General features: G+C 36.7%; 5 protein-coding genes across 12 annotated transcripts; 3 read left to right on the top strand and 2 right to left on the bottom strand.

Moving 5' to 3' along the window:
- On the top strand, positions 133 to 1958 carry LOC18769498 (dihydroneopterin aldolase 2). 2 transcript variants are annotated; one of them, XM_020569406.1, is made up of 4 exons: positions 133 to 311; positions 390 to 506; positions 737 to 941; positions 1276 to 1958. In XM_020569406.1, the coding sequence occupies exons 2-4, from the start codon at positions 494 to 496 to the stop codon at positions 1478 to 1480; spliced, it is 423 nt and encodes a 140-aa protein (XP_020424995.1). In that variant the 5' UTR covers positions 133 to 311; positions 390 to 493; the 3' UTR covers positions 1481 to 1958. The 2 variants fall into 2 exon arrangements, with proteins under 2 accessions (XP_020424995.1, XP_007204752.1); XM_007204690.2 differs by lacking the exon at positions 390 to 506 and having other exon boundaries at positions 138 to 311.
- On the bottom strand, positions 2647 to 5320 carry LOC18770937 (50S ribosomal protein L22, chloroplastic). 2 transcript variants are annotated; one of them, XM_020569404.1, is made up of 7 exons: positions 5131 to 5320; positions 4884 to 5034; positions 4723 to 4805; positions 4475 to 4633; positions 3662 to 3772; positions 3281 to 3347; positions 2647 to 3196 (listed from the first exon to the last, which is right to left on the bottom strand). In XM_020569404.1, the coding sequence occupies exons 2-7, from the start codon at positions 5008 to 5010 to the stop codon at positions 2916 to 2918; spliced, it is 828 nt and encodes a 275-aa protein (XP_020424993.1). In that variant the 5' UTR covers positions 5011 to 5034; positions 5131 to 5320; the 3' UTR covers positions 2647 to 2915. The 2 variants fall into 2 exon arrangements, with proteins under 2 accessions (XP_020424993.1, XP_007202432.1); XM_007202370.2 differs by having other exon boundaries at positions 5178 to 5320.
- Positions 6805 to 7693, top strand: LOC18771813 (agamous-like MADS-box protein AGL62). Its single transcript, XM_007203847.2, has one exon. It carries the CDS (start codon positions 6854 to 6856, stop codon positions 7499 to 7501), a length of 648 nt encoding a protein of 215 aa, XP_007203909.1. The 5' UTR covers positions 6805 to 6853; the 3' UTR covers positions 7502 to 7693.
- On the bottom strand, positions 8250 to 11036 carry LOC18771606 (L10-interacting MYB domain-containing protein). 2 transcript variants are annotated; one of them, XM_020569147.1, is made up of 5 exons: positions 10914 to 11036; positions 9847 to 10186; positions 9631 to 9763; positions 9165 to 9502; positions 8250 to 9086 (listed from the first exon to the last, which is right to left on the bottom strand). In XM_020569147.1, exons 2-5 carry the CDS (start codon positions 10177 to 10179, stop codon positions 8532 to 8534), a joined length of 1359 nt encoding a protein of 452 aa, XP_020424736.1. In that variant the 5' UTR covers positions 10180 to 10186; positions 10914 to 11036; the 3' UTR covers positions 8250 to 8531. The 2 variants fall into 2 exon arrangements, with proteins under 2 accessions (XP_020424736.1, XP_020424737.1); XM_020569148.1 differs by having other exon boundaries at positions 9165 to 9496.
- Positions 13053 to 18019, top strand: LOC18771785. 5 transcript variants are annotated; one of them, XM_020568448.1, is made up of 12 exons: positions 13054 to 13362; positions 13478 to 13710; positions 14149 to 14365; positions 14506 to 14636; positions 15157 to 15265; positions 15371 to 15410; positions 15638 to 15727; positions 15845 to 15944; positions 16064 to 16200; positions 16287 to 16389; positions 16610 to 17298; positions 17445 to 18019. In XM_020568448.1, the coding sequence occupies exons 3-12, from the start codon at positions 14227 to 14229 to the stop codon at positions 17728 to 17730; spliced, it is 1824 nt and encodes a 607-aa protein (XP_020424037.1). In that variant the 5' UTR covers positions 13054 to 13362; positions 13478 to 13710; positions 14149 to 14226; the 3' UTR covers positions 17731 to 18019. The 5 variants fall into 5 exon arrangements, with proteins under 5 accessions (XP_020424040.1, XP_020424037.1, XP_020424039.1 ...); XM_020568450.1 differs by having other exon boundaries at positions 13475 to 13710; XM_020568449.1 differs by having other exon boundaries at positions 13457 to 13710.

The following is an 18203-nucleotide window of genomic DNA, read 5'->3' as shown; positions in this document are numbered from 1 at the left end:
GGTGGGTGTGTGGTTAAGTTTGGTGGATGTTAGTTGGCTATGTGGGCTTCACCTATTCTTCTTTACTTATCCTTCTTTACAACAGATTTGCCAATTTTGCCATTTGTTGCTTACGTCATAACGGTCTAGCCAATGCCAATGTAGGTGTAGCGCGCACTATCCAGTAACCATCTGTTGAATAGTGCTAAGATTCTTTGTGGAGGAAAGAGAAAGAAATATTTTTTGTGGGTTCAATTCTCACATACACAGGCGCTCTCGCGGCTGTACTGCGCCGAATATACATATAGAACTAATGGCTGCGCACACTTCTGGTAAACTGGAATTCTACTTATAACCACATACTGCTTCCTTTTCTTGTATTTTTCATATCGAAAATATTTGAGATGTAGGTAATGGGTTCTGAAGCCTTTGTGCTTAGGAGCATATTGGCATCACTGGGTTCCTCCTGGATTTACAGATTTTGAAGAGGAAGAGAGAGAGAAAACAGAGAAAGATGTCTCTTTGTGGTGGGTCCTAGGAATTTTGGGTATCCCAATTCCGTTAAAAACAAAATTCCCATTCCCACATGAATAATTCTTGTCTAGCTTAGAAATCCATGTAGGATATTAGGAGTTGGGGATAGTTTACAAGCAAAGATGTAGTTTTTAATAACTGGTTTTGTCTGTGAGCATGAACTTTTGTCCCTCGTGTCCTTCTTTTGATGCTTGGTGTTAATGTGATAATTGACTTTCATCAGGAACAATACAGGAAGATGCTGCAATAAGAGGGGGAGATAAGCTCATATTAAGGGGCTTGAAGTTCCATGGTTTTCATGGAGTGAAGCCAGAAGAAAGGACGCTGGGTCAGAAATTTGTGATAGATGTTGATGCTTGGATGGATCTCCGGGAGGCTGGTAAATCTGATCGTTTGTCAGATACCATTAGTTACACCGAAATTTATCGGTTAGTAACAATATAACAACACCACCTTCATTTTCCATTACCTCGAAACTTGGCATATATCATGTTTTAGTCTAGTCTAGTGCTGCAGTCCCATCATTGGCATATTGTTGTCAAATATTTACCTCAATTTGCAATGGCATTGAAAAATTATATTCTATTTGGGTCCTTTTTTAGTTCGATCTGTTTTGATTCGGTGGTTGTGGTCTTATAGAAAATGGAGATGCAAAAAGCTAGGAATTTGTATGTCCAGAAGAAAAGATTAAACACAATATGCTTAAGGTTTTCTCAGACTGATACTAGGTCACTTTTGATGTTTTGCATTTGTAAACCACAGCATTGTAAAGGAAGTTGTAGAAGGGCCACCTCATAATCTTCTGGAGTCTGTGGCTCAACTCATCGCATCTACCAGTTTGAAAAATTATCCCCAGATATCTGCTGTCTCTGTGAAAGTTGGGAAGCCGCATGTCGCTGTTCATGGTCCTCTTGACTACTTGGGTGTCGAGATATTTAGATACAGAAGTGTTGATGCGCCAAACTAAGATTTTATGAGTTACTCAAAAACAGGCAAATCTGTGCCCCTTGTGACAGCCTGACACATTTGACTTGGGTGTTATTTTGTTTTCTTCTCTTTTGAACTTGTTTGTGGGGATCCTTGTTCCGTATCTTGAACCAGCGACAGTTATTGTTTATGTAGTTCTTTCTTGTGCTTATCCTGATTTTTTACTTGGGATTTCATCTTGGTTACCTTCTTTTGAGTACTTGGTACACCTCTGAACTTCATTTTATTGAATTTCTTCGTCAAGATTGCAGCAACGGGTCAAAACCCGAACTTATACGTCAGATGCAAAGTCAGCTGGTCTCGACTCATGGGTGAAAATAGTTTAAATCAGTTAGCATGATTTGTTAGTAGTTGTAATGAGTTGCAAATGTGGTGGAAGAAATGAGTGGATCTTCTCAACAATAGCTACTATGTACAATTACATCCATTCAGAAAATAAAATACAAAATTGTTGTGAAGATGACAAATTACATTCTATTACGTATTGCTATGCCGAGAGCGCTCTCTCTCTCTCTCTCTCTCTCTCTCTCTAGTTTTCCAAGATTGCATGTCTTCAGTTGTCTGAGTCTTGTTGGTTTCATTAAAACGAGCAACCATTGTGGGCAGCTTCTTTGATCAAAGATGATACCAAGATTTAATTCATTTCCTTTTGTTTTCCTCCCATCATATGATCATATATATGCTTAGAGTCGGACAAGTTCTTCCCAATAGCTTTTGCAGTTAGAATCAGTATGTTCTCTATGCTTACCGTCAGGAATCAAAATTTGTGTTGTATAATCGTTGCTTCCACTAGTGTCTCTAACCTTTCCAAAACATTTGAAGATTCTTATACAAATATACAGCTAATATGCTAAAATGGACACTTGTATACAACCTGCCGAGAAATGTTAAAAGTCCCACAGTAGTCAGTATGGTTTAAACTTCAAAGGAAATACCAATATCCAAAAGAGTTTAGGGGCTGCCATTTTCAGACGTTTGCTGTTTGTGAGAATTCTGGAACCAACAGCAGTGCAAACACAAACACCATATTTCTTTTACCGCACTATCTAACGGATAATTTGGTTTTTCATTTGTTTACCTGTGAACTCCACTTAGGCGTAAACATAAGCACGAGCTCATTCTCTGCTTCGAAAAGAGGCCAAGGAAGAAGGGGAAAGGGTAATAATTTATTATCTCAAATGAAGCCAACTAAGAAGGGACTACGACGATACTCAACATATCAAGCGTTCAAAACTATAATGTCTAAAAAAAACACATTTAAAACTGCATGCAGCCACTACGAGAAACTGTGACAAGATTGCTCTTCCTACTCTGGCACTTCATCATTCACACTCGGAACATTATCAAAATTCAAGGTCACAGGAGGAGTCTCAAAACTTTCTTTTAGAATATGAAAGCATGGGAAGGAAGCTTGCTCATGCAGCGGCACCATTTCGTTCACGCTCACGCGCTTTGCCTTTGCGGTTCCAAATAGGAGTTGTCTCAATAAGCTTGTGAGGAACAAGCCTTCTTTCGCGCTTTGTGAGCTTCACGAAATTCTTAACTTTCAGTTTGGCTATCTCTGCCTCCTCGTCAGGGGTGATCTCCCTTACGACCACTGTCAGTCGGCATTCTGGTCTCACTTTAACTCCACATTTGCCTTTAGCATGGTAGGACAGTCTCTTTTTGAAGTATCCCTTTCCAACAAATGCCTCAGCTACAAATAAGGGGAGAATGCAGAATGAGGGTTGAAATTGGAAACAAAGAGAAAGAAGAAATTAATTTCGCTATCATTATTTACCAACAAGGAGACGGTCTGGATCCAACCCGTGATTATGAGTAGCATTTGCTCGGGCTGAGTGAATGACCTGCAAATAGTAGTTTCTCACATAATGTTGAAATTTTGTTGTAAGTTCTATTTCGTGTTAGTAAGACAGGAGCATAATGAAGCCATCGCATGTGAAATACCCAACCTCTATACTGATTTCAAATGATGATAACTAACTGAAGAACTATTTTTTAAAGTAAAATTAAAAATAAAAATTCTCAATGATACCACAAGAAGATGCATCTCCTCCATTCCTATCTTCTCAGAAGTCAAAATAATTAAAAAAATAAATCACTTAAATGTTCAGTCCATTCATTTCTGTCCTCTCAAAAAGATGCATGATGGCTGTATCACCTGGTACACAGTTTTGGAAGCTCGCTTTACTGTCACTTGCAACTGCAACAATGCATCTTCAACACGCATACCACGTACCAGTGCAGCAACCAAGTTAACCTTCTTAGGACTCTGAGAGTGGAAGTGAGTGAGCTAACATCACTAAAAGTATTTACGTATAAGGGGGAAACTTGAAAATAATATCAACTATACAAATTTTAGAACAGCCATTTAGGTGACCAGGGATCCTTTACGTTAATGTCTAAACTGCAAGAACATGAACTATCCAAGAAACAACTCCAATGCTAGGACTATTAACATCCAAACTGAATGAAAAAAAAGGAATAGACATCATTCTTAACAAAAGGCATGCCTCCCTGTGGCATAGAGAATGTCTGCAAGATTACTGTTTTCACTGTTGTCCTTTCTTAAATACATCACACATACCCACATAATCAGAAAAAAGGAATAATATTTGTTTTCAGAGGAACTTGTTCAGTCAGCCATCCAATCATTTCTAAATACATTACACACGTAATCAGAAACAGGTATGATATTTTCCTTTCTAGGAACTTGTTTTCACCACCTCCCCCCCCCCCCCCCCCCCCCCCCGCCCCGCCCCCCTCTTCATTGGTCATCAATTCTAAGGTAAAATTGGTAGTCATGCACAAATGTTTACCCAAAAATTAAATTTGATTATTGGGCAGCAAAGGAACATACCACATGATAGAACAAAGTGTTTGATGCCCAGATGCATCAAAAACCAAATCCCATAAAACTTTAGAATCCATTACAAAGCTTTATAACGATGCAACCAGAGCGCAATATCAATACCTGTTTGATGCCCTTTAAGATTGCTTGAACTTTATCAGGTTTAGTCAGTGATTTTTGCTTGTGCTCTTCATCTTTTCCAGTGTTCGATGTCAGAAGAGGAGTCAATGGAGATGGAGAAGGTGTTTCCTCAGCTAGTAAAGTCCTTGAACTCGAAATTCCCTGAGACAAAAAAAGCCAAGACAAGTTGAGGACAATACAGAAATGAACAATTATCGAAAGAACATAAAAATTACAGATATCACAACTACCAAGTGCTGAAAATATTGATGAAAGGGCCTTGAAATGGTTGGAGAAGATGGTTTGCAAAGTGTTTGAAAATAAGGCAAGACACCTGCAACATTAAGATTCTTATTAATCAACACTTTCTTATAAAACCAACTAAGCAATAGGACATTTTGAAGCTACTAACCCTCTAACCGAGAAGAAGAAGACGAAGAAGAAGAAGAAGAAAAGTTAGCAGAAGGGTTGTAACTACATTCCACCCTTTTCCCAATTTGACGGATTGCTGACTGAAGATGCCTCTGCCAACCCACCATGGCTGCAACAGAGAAATTACCCACCTACCAGAACACACCAGAACACGAAAAATACACACATTCAGTATCATATTTGAGCATTTGGCTGAGAATCTGAGACTGGGAAATCTGAAAGTTCACTTCTTTTTGTTGATGGCTGCTCAAAACCCAAATCGACCCACTCCTACCTGAGCCTTCTTTCAAACCAGAACGGTACCGCAAGCCTCAAGCTTGAAGTCTCTCAAAGGCCTCTTACCGCTGCAAACCTAATACTCCCATTTCTCTGTATTTTACGGGACTAAAAATTTGAAGGCTGAAGCTTTTTGGAAAAATATTTTAGAAAATATTTATTTCATTTACAATTTATATGATTTAAAGTTATCCAAATAAATAAATAACAAGAAGCTCATTCTATATTTTTTTTTCATATTATAATATAAGTAAAAGGATAAATAGTCTTTTCTTTGTAGAAAAAAAGGATTACATAAATTAGTTAATTAGCTCATCCCTGATAGTAATATATAAATTTTTAAATATCAAAAGTGCAATAGCCCTATTTTTTGTACAACCATGATCTACCAACACAATGATGGATTGGAAATTGGACGTATAGTTTGGCTAATTGATAGAATGGCAGATGGCTCCTTTCCATTATGACTCCACAAATTAATTAAGTGCACTCTTAGAAATGTAATATACTCGTATATATCAACATTTTAAACAGTAACATCATACCCGTAGTCCTTTTTGTGAATTTTTTGCGCCCCTATGGGAAAACATTTGATGAATATTATTTTTTTACTAACTTACACTTATTCTAATATTCAAATATCACTTTTTATTAATAATTTTTAATTAAAAAATAAGAGTATTATTGAAAAATTAAACAACTTTTCATTCATAAAGTTGCACAAACCAAATTTAAGAATGAAAGAAGATGGCTTTTTTGGTCGTCATTTCCCAGCATTCCCAATCATATTTTATTCTAATCTTTTAATCTTAGACATGTGAATTTCATTTCAAAAAATTTATTCCAGAAATCGAATATGAGATTTTGTTCTTTTATAGTTAATAGCAAAACTACAAATATGTTATAACTAAACATGTAATGTGTTGGACCAAATTAGGCCCGCATTAGGTCAATCAAGCGGTCCGAGCACAACATGAAGTACAACTAAGTCGGCTTTAAACGTCTCGTTTGGCCCATTGTAGGCCTCTATTTATAACCTAAAATTAATAATAAGCAACTTTTTGGAGGAAAAAAAAAAAAACTTAGACTAATTACAAATTTACATACACTAAATTATAATGGAAACGAATCAGAATGATAAAAAAATTGAAACAGGAATGAATTTGAACAAGGCATTACCATAAAGTGCTTACAAGTAAAATCCTAAAATTGGAAAACGATAATACTCTTACCATATTAACATGCTTACTAAACTTGTAGGAAACAAAACATTCTGATTTTATTTTTATTTTATTTGCCGAAATTAAAACAATTTAATTCCTAAAATGCTCTCTTGTACATAATCTTCATTCCGAGAAAGTAAAACTGTTTTTTTTAAAAAAAAAAATTATAAAAGAAACCAAAGGTTACCAAAAATAATATTGATTGAAAAATTAAATCCCCATTTAGGAATGATGATGAGTAACAAACAAGGAAAAGGTTTGGATATATATCAAGACTAAATTAAATCAAAAACGAAGAAGGAAACCGAAACTGATTTTGAGAGTTTTTTCTTGCCTATATATATATATATATATATCTCCTCCTCTATAGAAACACCAACCCTACCTAGTATATATCGCCTCGCCTGCTCAATCAATCTTTTCTCCCTCCATTTTTTTTTCGGCTGGAGATATGTCAGACGATTCTAGTAGCACTGTTACAAAACAAAAAAGCACCATGGGCCGCAAAAAGATTGATATCAAGAAAATACAGAAAACAAGCTCCCTCCAGGTCACGTTTTCCAAGCGAAGAAACGGCCTTTTCAGGAAGGCCAGCCAACTCGGTGCCCTCTGCGGCGCTGAGGTGGCCATCCTAGTCTTTTCTCCCCACGGCAGGCCGTTTGTCTTCGGCCACCCCTCCGTGGACTCCGTCATCTCCCGCCTTGCAAGCACAAGCACCAACGCTGAGTGCATGCATACTAGTGGTGATGACGAGGACACGCATAGCAGTATAGTCCAGTCCAATCCTTCCCACTCTGGTACAACGCACCAAACAAGTCCAGATAAAGAAAGCCTCTCCTTGCGATTGCGAATTGGTGGCGGCGGAAGCATGGGACTAGTGAAGGAGGAGACACAGGAGGTGGCGGAGGCGTGGAGCGGAGGCTGTGGGTTTTGGTGGGACAAGCCGACTGAGAAGATGAAATTGCGTGAACTCAAGCAGTTCAAGACATCCCTAGAAGATCTGAGGGCTAAGGTGGGCATGCAGTTGGATGACATGTCGAGGCGTAAATTGGCTGCGAGGGATTTTCTGGGTGTAAATCGTAATGGCAGCTGTGGTTAATGATCTTTGGGTTTCATGGAGGCGCGGTAGATTAGGTTAAAATGTGTTTAAATTTTATCAATTTCGTTTTGAGTTTACATATTTTGATTTTGATTTGTTGTCATTTGATGTCGTTATTAAATTCTTGATTCTTTTGTTTTTGGTAAGAGTTAGATATTATTTGATGCTTTGGCCACAAGCATGGAAAGTTTACTACACAAATATATGGAATGTTTACTGTTCTTGCAAAATAGCATTAAGAAAGAAAATCGCATGACCTAAATTGGAAATTTAATAACTCTTACCACACCAGAACTTGTATTCAACAACGGGCAGTAAACGTTGTGAATGGCCTTTGACAACACGCTTGCAAGTGTCGTGTACCTTGAAGTCTTGCAATTTTAATGTCTCTTTGATGTTGTCGTACATATCGATGCACGTTGTTTAAACTTATTTCACAACATTCGAAAACTTATTTCACAACGCTCCAAGGACATGGTAGAAACTACCATTCTCTTATTCTTTTAACATCCTATGAGCATTGCAAATTAGGTTTTCACAACACGCTTTTAATGTTGTCATGTTGCTATCCACAACGGGATTATGTGTGCTGTCAAATCCTAACTTTTTTTTAAGAAAAATATATAAATTAAAATATGTGAATGATATAAACATAAATGAAATAACAAAATTTAGCAATTCTTGGATTAATGCTAAAAATATTCAACAGTACTATCTACCAAAAAGATCTTTTGCACTCACAGACAAGGAAGTTCAAATTTGAATGCCATTTTATCACTACGCATAAAATAAATTCAATACAAAAGCAAGGTTCTAGCCCTAGAAGAGACAGAGAAATGAAAATATGTTGTCGAAATAATGGAAAAGAAATTAAAATATTACTGTCATTAGATTTAACCCTACATCAACTGATTCAATGACTCTTACTGCAACCCAAGGCAAGTATAATGACTGTATAATTCTTGACCACTTGATTGGTGAATTGAGAAAGCTATACACTTCTACAGCTAATGGGGAGGAAAAAGATGGATTACTGTGGACGAAGCTTTCTCATCAACCACTTCTTTCGGAGAGCCGCATCCAGTGCTAAAAACATTCTGGCTCTCCCTTCATCCTCTAAAAAGTCACAGGCATCTAGTAATAGATCATCGTCGATGTCTGGTATAGATTTCAAGACACCAATAACCTTTTCTATGGATACAGATTCCTCTTTCTTTAGTTTCTTCTTCAATGAAGACACTGCGACTGCCATATCTTCTAAAGCATTAACGGCCACAACTCCATCCGTTCTTCGTGCTTTTTTAGACTGTTGTAAGGTTTCTGGTATTTGAGGACAATGCCTTTTCTTTTGATCTGATAAATTCTTGACACTACCTGAACCTAATGGTTTTCCTTGAGCATAATGTTTGTCAACAATAGGCATAGCTTCTCCATCAGTTTTCTTAGCAAGGGTTCCCTTATCAAGAGCTAGATTGCAACTTGAAGTAGCTTTTTTCAAAATTCTAGCTTCATTTCCACATATGATGCACATATCAGAATAATATGGCATAGCTTTATTTCTATACATATGAAAACTGGGATGTGCCTGCATTCATAACAAAGTAAGGTACAAGCAATAGACAGTGTTTTCCCTTTAAAAATTAATCAAGAACAGTTCATATACCTTGATATATTTATTCCAGACCCGATCATCAGCCACCATCTTTTGTTCTGTTTCATCCCACTTAAACCCCCTTTGATCAAGCAGAATCTTAATGCTACTGTAATGCCTCCTAAATATACTGTACCGGTTTTTCAAGACAGCCCTACCATGCTGAAACCCGAATTTCTCATTAAAAGATGTGATCATGGACACCCATGATTTCTTCTTGAAAGAGCGACCGACCTTATTCCCTTTACACACCTCATCCAACATAAGTTCAACAAAAAATTGGTCCATAGTCTGTGACCACTCAATTTTAGGATCATCATTAATGGGATCTTGACAATCAATTCCTATTGCTACAAAATTTGAGAAACATTAATAATGTTGCAACACTGTTTGCAGATAATGATCAAATAAAAAAATAGCTTAAATAAAGATCACCAAATTGACAGGGATGAATAGCAATTTCTCACACTATACATACCTTCGTTTTCAAAGTCTACATCATAACATGAAAGACTGTATCTTCCATCAGCAACTGCATGCCCACATATTATGCACAACTCGTTATAATATGAAACGACTTTTGTTCTGTATGGTTGCATTTCAGGGTGGGCCTGCATGGAACATATGCAATCTAACTGCAAAATAACTTACTTTTTGGACAGTGGAATTGAAAGATTTAGGTAAAATGGTGTACCTTGATATAGTCATTCCATACACTATCATCAGCTGTTATCATCTGTTGTGATTCATCCCATCTAAAAATAGCCTGATCGACAAGGCTCTTCATCTCACTATACTGCTTCCTCAATCTTTTGTATCGATTTTTCAGAATATCTGTATCATACTTAAATCCAAATTTGGTATTAAAGAGTACAATCATATCTGCCCATCCTTGTTTCCTAAATCCATGACCAGTTTTGTTCCCTTTCCTCACTTGTTCTAGCAAAAGGTCAATGAAGAAACTGTCTTGAGGTGGAGTCCAGTTAGCCCTTAAATGGTCACCGGTGCTAGAAAAACCAGAATTCATCCTTCACCTGCAATTTTAAGAATCTTGTCAATGAAAAGAACAGCTGATGCTAATGAAAATGCAATAAGCTTAAAAGAGGTACTTAAGTCACAATAGCTCATACTGCCTAGATGAACACCAGATTTGTAGTTGTAAATAACTGCATGCTGCATTATATAACTTTTAGTGTCAAAATCAGACATTCATCCACAACCACTTAGACCAACAATGCCACCACCATCAATCTCACTGCTAACACAACCACCATGCCGCTTCGCGCTACACTAAAGTCTCATCCATTGCCACCATTTGCTTATTATGCTATTGCCTCCCTTCCCCACCAAGACCGCCCACATAAACTTGTCCACCATTAGTCATGACCCTGCTACTCTCAGTCTTATAACTCTTTTTTTAAAATATTTTTTATATTTTTAAATATTGATAAGATTCGGCCTTATAACTCCTAAAGAAATAATGATTTTTTTTTTAAAAAAAAAGAAGTTCTTAGGGCTGCAAAATTATTTTGGCCACAACACTGTAATTGGATTTCAAAACTTCGACTAACCAACAACGCGTAATTGCTTCGAAACAATTAGATAGAAACCTAATCCTCTGCTTGGTTGCCGAGAAACCGTTTCCGGACTATTTCTCAAGATTCAGAAATATTAAAATTCACATACAAGCAGAAATCATATGGAAAAAGGATAAAAATCAGAACTTTGATAAAACAAGAAGCGGTGAAGAACAGAAAGTACCTGTTGGATTGGACTGGTCTTGAGCCAACGAACTGTGGGTGGCCAAAAAAAGGAATAAGATTATCCACGGATAAGAGTGAGAAAACTTGTGTTTGGCTTTGGATTTGGCTTTAGCTTAATTTTAGGAATGCCCTTATTTACATTTACATATATTTGATTTGAAAGTAAAAAAAATTTTTCGTCTTTTTTGAAATTTTTTTGAAATTTTTCAAAATTAAATTTTTTTTTATCGCTAAAAACTAAATTTACTATTGTTCTAATCATGCCCGATCTTGACCAAAGTAGCAAGTGCGGGCCCAGAGCCCTAGCTTAAGGGAGGGCCCCAAAATATTTTTTTTCATTGTGAGGACATATTCAATGCCAGCTGTGATGGTGAGGCCTAGTTTTTAATTCAAGTCCTTTTTTATATAGAGATCTGTATTAAATAAATGATATTATATCTTTCATTTTATAATATTCTAAACTCGTATAAATTTTTCTTGTGTAATGTATGTATATAGGGTCTATTTTCGACGTTGCTTTAGGCCTTAAAAATTTCAAGACCGATCTTAATTCTAGTCCCTTAACACATATTCGTTAGCATCATTGGTCATATTGTCATATTTGTAATTTTTTTATGTTAAATTTAGGGGCCAAATGGACTAACAGAGAACGATCTCATGACCCAATCGTCATCAATTTCAATCATCCAAGGTCCCAATCTAACTCTAACAAGGAACAACCTTATCCAACTTCGACATGGAACCACCTGTCCCGCTACCTTTTTTTTTTTTTGGTCTGAACACCTGTCCCGCTACTTAGCCAAGCCAAAAACCCACATTAAATGTCACATCAACTTCAATCAATTATAACCCAAAGGCCCAACAACAGCAGTGCAACCCATACCACACACACAAACAAACTCCTTGTATTTTCCCAACCTCAATGGTTCTTTGTGTTAAATTTCATAGTTTTGTTAGAAAATAAGAGCCTTAGAGTATTCTATGAAAATATTTTTGCACCCAGAGTTACTAGTTATTTAAAATCCCATACTCACCAAAGTTAGAAAGATGAGCGAGAAAATTCACACACACGATAACACAGATACCATAAAAATTTGAACCCACGACCAATTGAAGCACACCCTCAACTTGACCTCAACCAACACACACCATATTAGTTTTCTATCCCCCTTTTTTGTAATAGGCGTCCATTTATTTTACTCACCTACCTACTTGCAAGGTGGCAAAACAAGTGTGATGAGTGGAGGTCCATACTTTTGATGTTTGCATTCATTACTTTATTAGGTAAGAATAATAACATGATCTAGACAGAATGCTCTGTTCTTTTCCGGAAAATTTATCTGGAAAGGGTGTGGATATTGAACTTGTCAACTTTGCTCACCCCATTTAAATCCTCAGTAGGTGCGTGGGGAGAACGAATCTAGGGGTCATGCCATTTCCACCGCCCACAAAAGTAGAAAGCATTCCGACGGCACCCAATTCCTTACGTGCGACACCGCTTTGCGAATAACACGTGTCTGACTCATTCACCCGTCTTGCTCAAAAACAGCATTATTCTGAAGTGTAATGCACTCATCAAACTTGATCGGGGAATTTTATTTCCGGTTAGTATCCCGTTATCACAAATACCACTATTACTATCAATTGAATAGATAACTAATAGTTTTAATACTCTTGATGTGATCATTTTGAAAAAGAGAATAGGATTTATATGATCTGTATTAAAGAGGTGGTAAGTAATGTAATACTGTAATGATGATACTTACAACATTTATTTTTTATTTAGATGTGACACCCTAAAATTTATAGAGCAATGCTAGTGACACTCGACATGCACATAATCAACTGATGCTATCACAATTTAAAATACATTTATTTTTACTTTATCTATCTCTAACATATAAAATCATAATAAAATTAGCTTGTGATTGACCAGGCTATTGTCCACTCTAATTTCTTAAATTTTTTCTTTTTTCCTATAAGAATTTAATCCACATACGAAATAGTTCTCAATCCAAACTTCATCTTATGCGTCCCAACCCAACCAAAAGGAATAACCTAGTTCCGGCACACTGAATGGATATCGAAGCATTATTTTACAAGTAACTCTATCTCGATGAATTTAACGTTACTGTTATAAAAATTGCAAGTATACAAATATAATTATCGAACTATAAAATTGTTTATATCTCTCATTATGTGAAAAAAAAAAAAAAAACTATTATAATTGCACGCAACCGTAATAGGGAAGAATTACTCCGACTCAGATTTCATCTTTTACTTATTTGCTATAATTTGCTAGGTTTTTTTCTTGGTACCTATTAATTACCCCCAACCTCCCGTATTAACGATGTGGTTGGTGGGCACCTTCAAGTGTTGCCTCACCCGCCCGACACTCTTCTTCATCCTTGTCTTAAGGCCAATACAAGTACAACTGCAAACCAACCGTATGAATTCTCTACTGCCATTTTGATTCCATTTTCATTTTTCTTAAAACAAATACGTTTTGTTTTGTTATTTATGATTATATTGATAGTTTAGTTATCGGCTATGCGTCAGCAGTCCGTTACACCCAAGAAAAAATAGGCCTTCCATGTTCAACATCCGTCTGGGCGGTATCAACGTCAGCTGGCCTTGTCTGTCGTTACAGAGCTGAGAATCATTCCTTTTTATTGAGATCTTCATTTGAACAGTGAAGATTTCAGGTTTTATAATCTGGGTTCTGTTCAGACTTCAGAGCTGTGAAGCAACTGGAACTGGGTTCTGTTCATAGTTTTCCGCAGAGTTAGCTTCCTGTGAGTTAAAGTTTTATGATTTTGATGTGATTTCAATTATGGGTACTTTCATTTTTGTTATTTATGCTGTTGTATTGGATTGGTTTTTGATTTCATGCTAACTTTATATTTGCAAGGGACATGAATTAGTTTCTGTTTCATTTTTAAATTCAACTGGTCAAAGCTGAGAAATTTTATGCTTTCAGTTATTGGACTGATAGTTTCCTTCAGCTTCTATTGGCTCTCTCAGTTAGTATGCTTGTAAATTTCGATATTTTTCAGTATTGTTTCTGAGGCTAGCTTATTGTGTATGCTCAATGATATGCTTAAATATCTGTTTCTGGTTGCTGGTGATTGAGAATTCTATTGCTACTGGTGATCATAGAGAGCTTCCTTGATTGCAGTTTCTAATTTTTCTTTTTGGATGTAATTATAATAAATCATGGTATGAAACTGAAGTCTGTCAGGAATACCGGGCTTAAATTTCCCGCATAGCTTTCTGAGGGGGGCTCTTCCCAGTTTGTTGGAGATGCAAAGATGGAGAAAACACAAAAGATCACTCAGTACAGAGAGAGGCTGGACAAGACACTGGCATCTCCTAATCTAACAAATAGGGAGGCCTTAAAACTCCTTGTCAAGAATCAGCTGATTCGTTCTTCCAAAAATGAAATTGAAGGTTGCTAATTATTTTCTTTTTGTGTTCTTTAATCAGCCACCGATTGTATGCCTGGATCTTAAAATAGCGTAAGAAAATTTTGACAAAAGCTAATTGTATTAGGCGAACACATAATAATTTTAGCTTTATGGGTCCTGCAGGATGTAATGAGAATGTGATAGAAGAAAAGACTGCCGAAGTATCCAATTTACTTGACATGTTGAGGAGTGCTTGCATTGTTGATGACAAGGGATTGACTACTTGTGATACCACATTACATCCTGAATGGAAAGTATGCTATCTAATCTGCATTATCTTCTTCAAATCATGTTTTGCTCTGGAACTGTTCTCTTGGTTATAATATTTCACTTTTTCCTGTATTGTATATGTGTGTAAGTGCGTGTGCATCTCTCCCTGACAGCCACACCTATAAATTTACTTCTATTGAATCAATTTTGTAATAAGTGGGGCTGATGAGTTTCATTGTTATCATTCATAAAGGATAAGAGGTTCTGACTTCTTATGTCCGTGGTTGGGCCTTTACAGATGCTGTCTGAGTCTCTTTTTTAATATGTACAACTTCTATAACTTCAAATTTTCATTAACATTTTAAAGTTGTAAATTGTTACATTCGCATGTTTGAAACTTATTTCTAAAATTATAAAAATTTAATACAGTTCATTTACTGACGGCATATTTCATAGTTTAGTCTTGACCAGTCATCATTAAACGTTATTGAATTTGTACTAATGAGGCATTGTGACCCTTATATTGTGAAACTTACATAGTTGCAAATATACTTCATTCTACAGTTAAAACATGATAATGAACAGTTCCGTGTTATGTATCGCGAGGGAATCCAAGGCACTCCCTTTCATACATTACTTGTTGAAGGCTACGTAGACGGATCTGTAGATGACTGTAAGTTAAACTAAAACACTTGAAAGTTCGTATGTCTCATGCTACAATAGTGAACTTTAAATAAGTCAAGTCTTTTTGAGGCAAACAAGTTTCATTTCATTGCAGGTTTATGCGCCTCATGGGAGTCAGAACTTTACAAGAAATGGTAAGTCATTTCAATCATTGCATGTGCACTTCATTTATGCATCTCTCTTGTAATTAGATCTGGTCGGCTTGATGGAAATTTATGTTGAAATAGTTGTTTCGTGTTTCCTCCTACTTGTCTGTTTGTGTGTGTGAGAGAGAGAGACAGAGATTACAAAAACTCTTATTCTGTAATAAAGGAATTTAACTGTTATTTATACAATAATTTGTTTTGAACCCTTCTCCCAGGTGGCCTCAGTCTACCATTCCAACTTTCAAAATTCTCTCAGCCAAATGTTTGCAGAGGGTCCGGATTGGTGAACAGATATCTTTAGTGAGGTTTGTCTATAATAAGGCATAAAACCAAATCATATGTTAAAGATTCTTTTTTTTCTTCTACTTATGAGAATATTTCCATTCAAAATGCTGACTTTTATTTATATTTTTGGAAGAAAGGATGAAGGTTCCATGGCCACTTTCACCTAGGGAGGCTGTTGTACACTATTTTATGTTTGAGTACTTCCAAGATGATCTGATTGTTGTTCTCTTAAAATCGGTAGTTAACTGAAGTAGCCTGTTGACTTCAATTGTTATTTTGCTTTCCATATGTCCAATCTTCCTGGAATTCCAAGATAGAAACCTGAAAAACTGACTTTATTGCAAATCCCGTCTCAGGTCTCTGATTCGGAAAGCATTGATGGTGTCTGTGGTCTCATGAACGAGGAAACTGCTGGAGCAAAGGATTTGGTAAGGATAGATGTGGTGGGTGGCTTTGCTATACAGAAGGTTACCAAAGAAAGAAGTTACTTTCGGTAAGCTATGGTGGTGTGAATGTGAAATTTGTTCACTTTGTTCAGTGGTTTGTAATTAAAGCCCTCAACATTGTCAATTTTTGTAGGACAATAGCAACTATGGATATAAAAATGGACTTTGTCCCGCCATCCCTTATAAATTTTTTCTCAAGGCAGCTCATTGGCAATGGTTTCCGACTCTATCAAAAGGTTATATGGTTTCCGGCTCAGAAATTTCCTTTATCTTTCCATTTCCAAGATCCAAAGAGTGCCTTCAAAAGGAAAGGGGTGGATAAATTTTTTGAATTTACATGTTGGCCATTTTGCTGGAACTGCATGGAAACATCCTTTCATTCTCATGACATGAGACTCTGTTTTTATCATTTTCTTCTCACATTTTCCAATGCTTAACACCATTACAAACTTACAGGCAGTGTCTTCTAAGCTTAACTGTGATGGAGATTACAGTAATGCCTTGGAAGGCCCGCTGTACACTCAGATACGTGAATCTCTTTTTCCACTTAATGAACCAAACAGACCTCTGGAAGGAGAAAGGCTAAACAGTGACACGTCCAATCTCTCTGAAGAACACCTAATGAAAAATCAGATGAGTGACTTGAAGTTGGTGGATATGGATCAGAAAGTTGAAAAGGATCACTCTGCAAGTGAAGCTGCCCCAGATGATGCACAAGTTCACCCTGCAAGTGAATTGATGTCAGATGATGCATTAGTTACTGGCAGAAGCACTTTTGGTGAGATTGAGGAGGTAGAGAGCGAAGACGGGGGGCAGCTTGAGAATCAAACATCCAACAGAGTTGCAGAAAAGAGTCTAGTCAATGGAAAGAGAAATGTTGTTATCAGTTCTGAGGTAGAACAAGCTTTAGGAACATTAGAAAAGGTAATTTATAAGGTTCGAAAAAATGGATTGAATGCTCAAATTCGGTCCTCTTCTGGCTTTACCAATGAAGTCCCCCGAAAGGAAACTGATGGAGGTAACCCAAAACCCTTAGAAGGTGGAATGTGTGTAAGTGGTGAACATTTTGTTGAAGCATCTAAAGAAGTCATTGAGAGGACTTTGCCTAAGTCTGTGACAAATAGCTCTGGCCCTCACAACTTAAGGTAATTAATTATGTATATTATTGATCATAATCATTTCCTGCGCATTTTCCTAGAAATTTGGGTTCCAAATCGTATACCTTCCTTTAACACCATGATTTTATCTAGGAGCCAAAAGGTTAACCTTTTTTATTTTTCGTATGTCCCAGCTATGCAAGATCAAATTCTCTGTCAAAGGAAGTTAACCAGAACAGAATAGTACCTACTTCCTTAGAGCAGGAACTTTCAATTTCTTGTGATAATAACCAGTCTGCCTTGTGTTCCTCCAAAGACGGGACTGCGGAGGTACCAGTATTGGACTTGAATCATATTATGAACAGTACCACCAACCACATGAGCTCCAAGGCAAATGGCATGGATGAGAGTGGCCCTAATAGAGTAAAGAAGATGAGGCAGCAACAAAAGCATTGGTACTGTTGCTTCAGCGTGAATTAAAGACGGGCAATTTTTGTGGGAAGTTGAAAATGCAAGAGTCTGAGTTTTGTTAAGTCACTCTACATTGCAAGCCTAATAGATGACTGAAGAGTGGATTTGTAACATTTTACTTATAGAATGGTTAAATGTATAATACATTGTTTATAAGGTCCAAGAGGCAGTGAAGGATGTACCAATATTTGAGAATAATGATTTACATAATAAGTTGTAATGCAAAATTTATTTTTTAATATAGAACATGGGACTTGTTCTTTCATCAGTTCTGTGATGAAAAATTGTTCTCATTATAGTTGAGAGTTGTGATTTGGGAATACTTTTTAGTCCCCATCTTGAAAGTACCGCTAGTCCACTTGGATGAGCCATGCTTGGGAAATAAAACAGTGAAAATGGCAGAGAACAACTTGCATCCAAGTTGCTCACCTGGTTGTGAATCTTCTCTTTTGTCCAATTGTCTGGCAACACAAGATGCTGAC

The sequence above is a fragment of the Prunus persica genome, chromosome G7, assembly GCF_000346465.2.
Source record: "Prunus persica cultivar Lovell chromosome G7, Prunus_persica_NCBIv2, whole genome shotgun sequence".
Classification (NCBI taxonomy): Eukaryota; Viridiplantae; Streptophyta; class Magnoliopsida; order Rosales; family Rosaceae; genus Prunus; species Prunus persica.
This window is presented reverse-complemented; position numbering and strand designations above follow the sequence as displayed.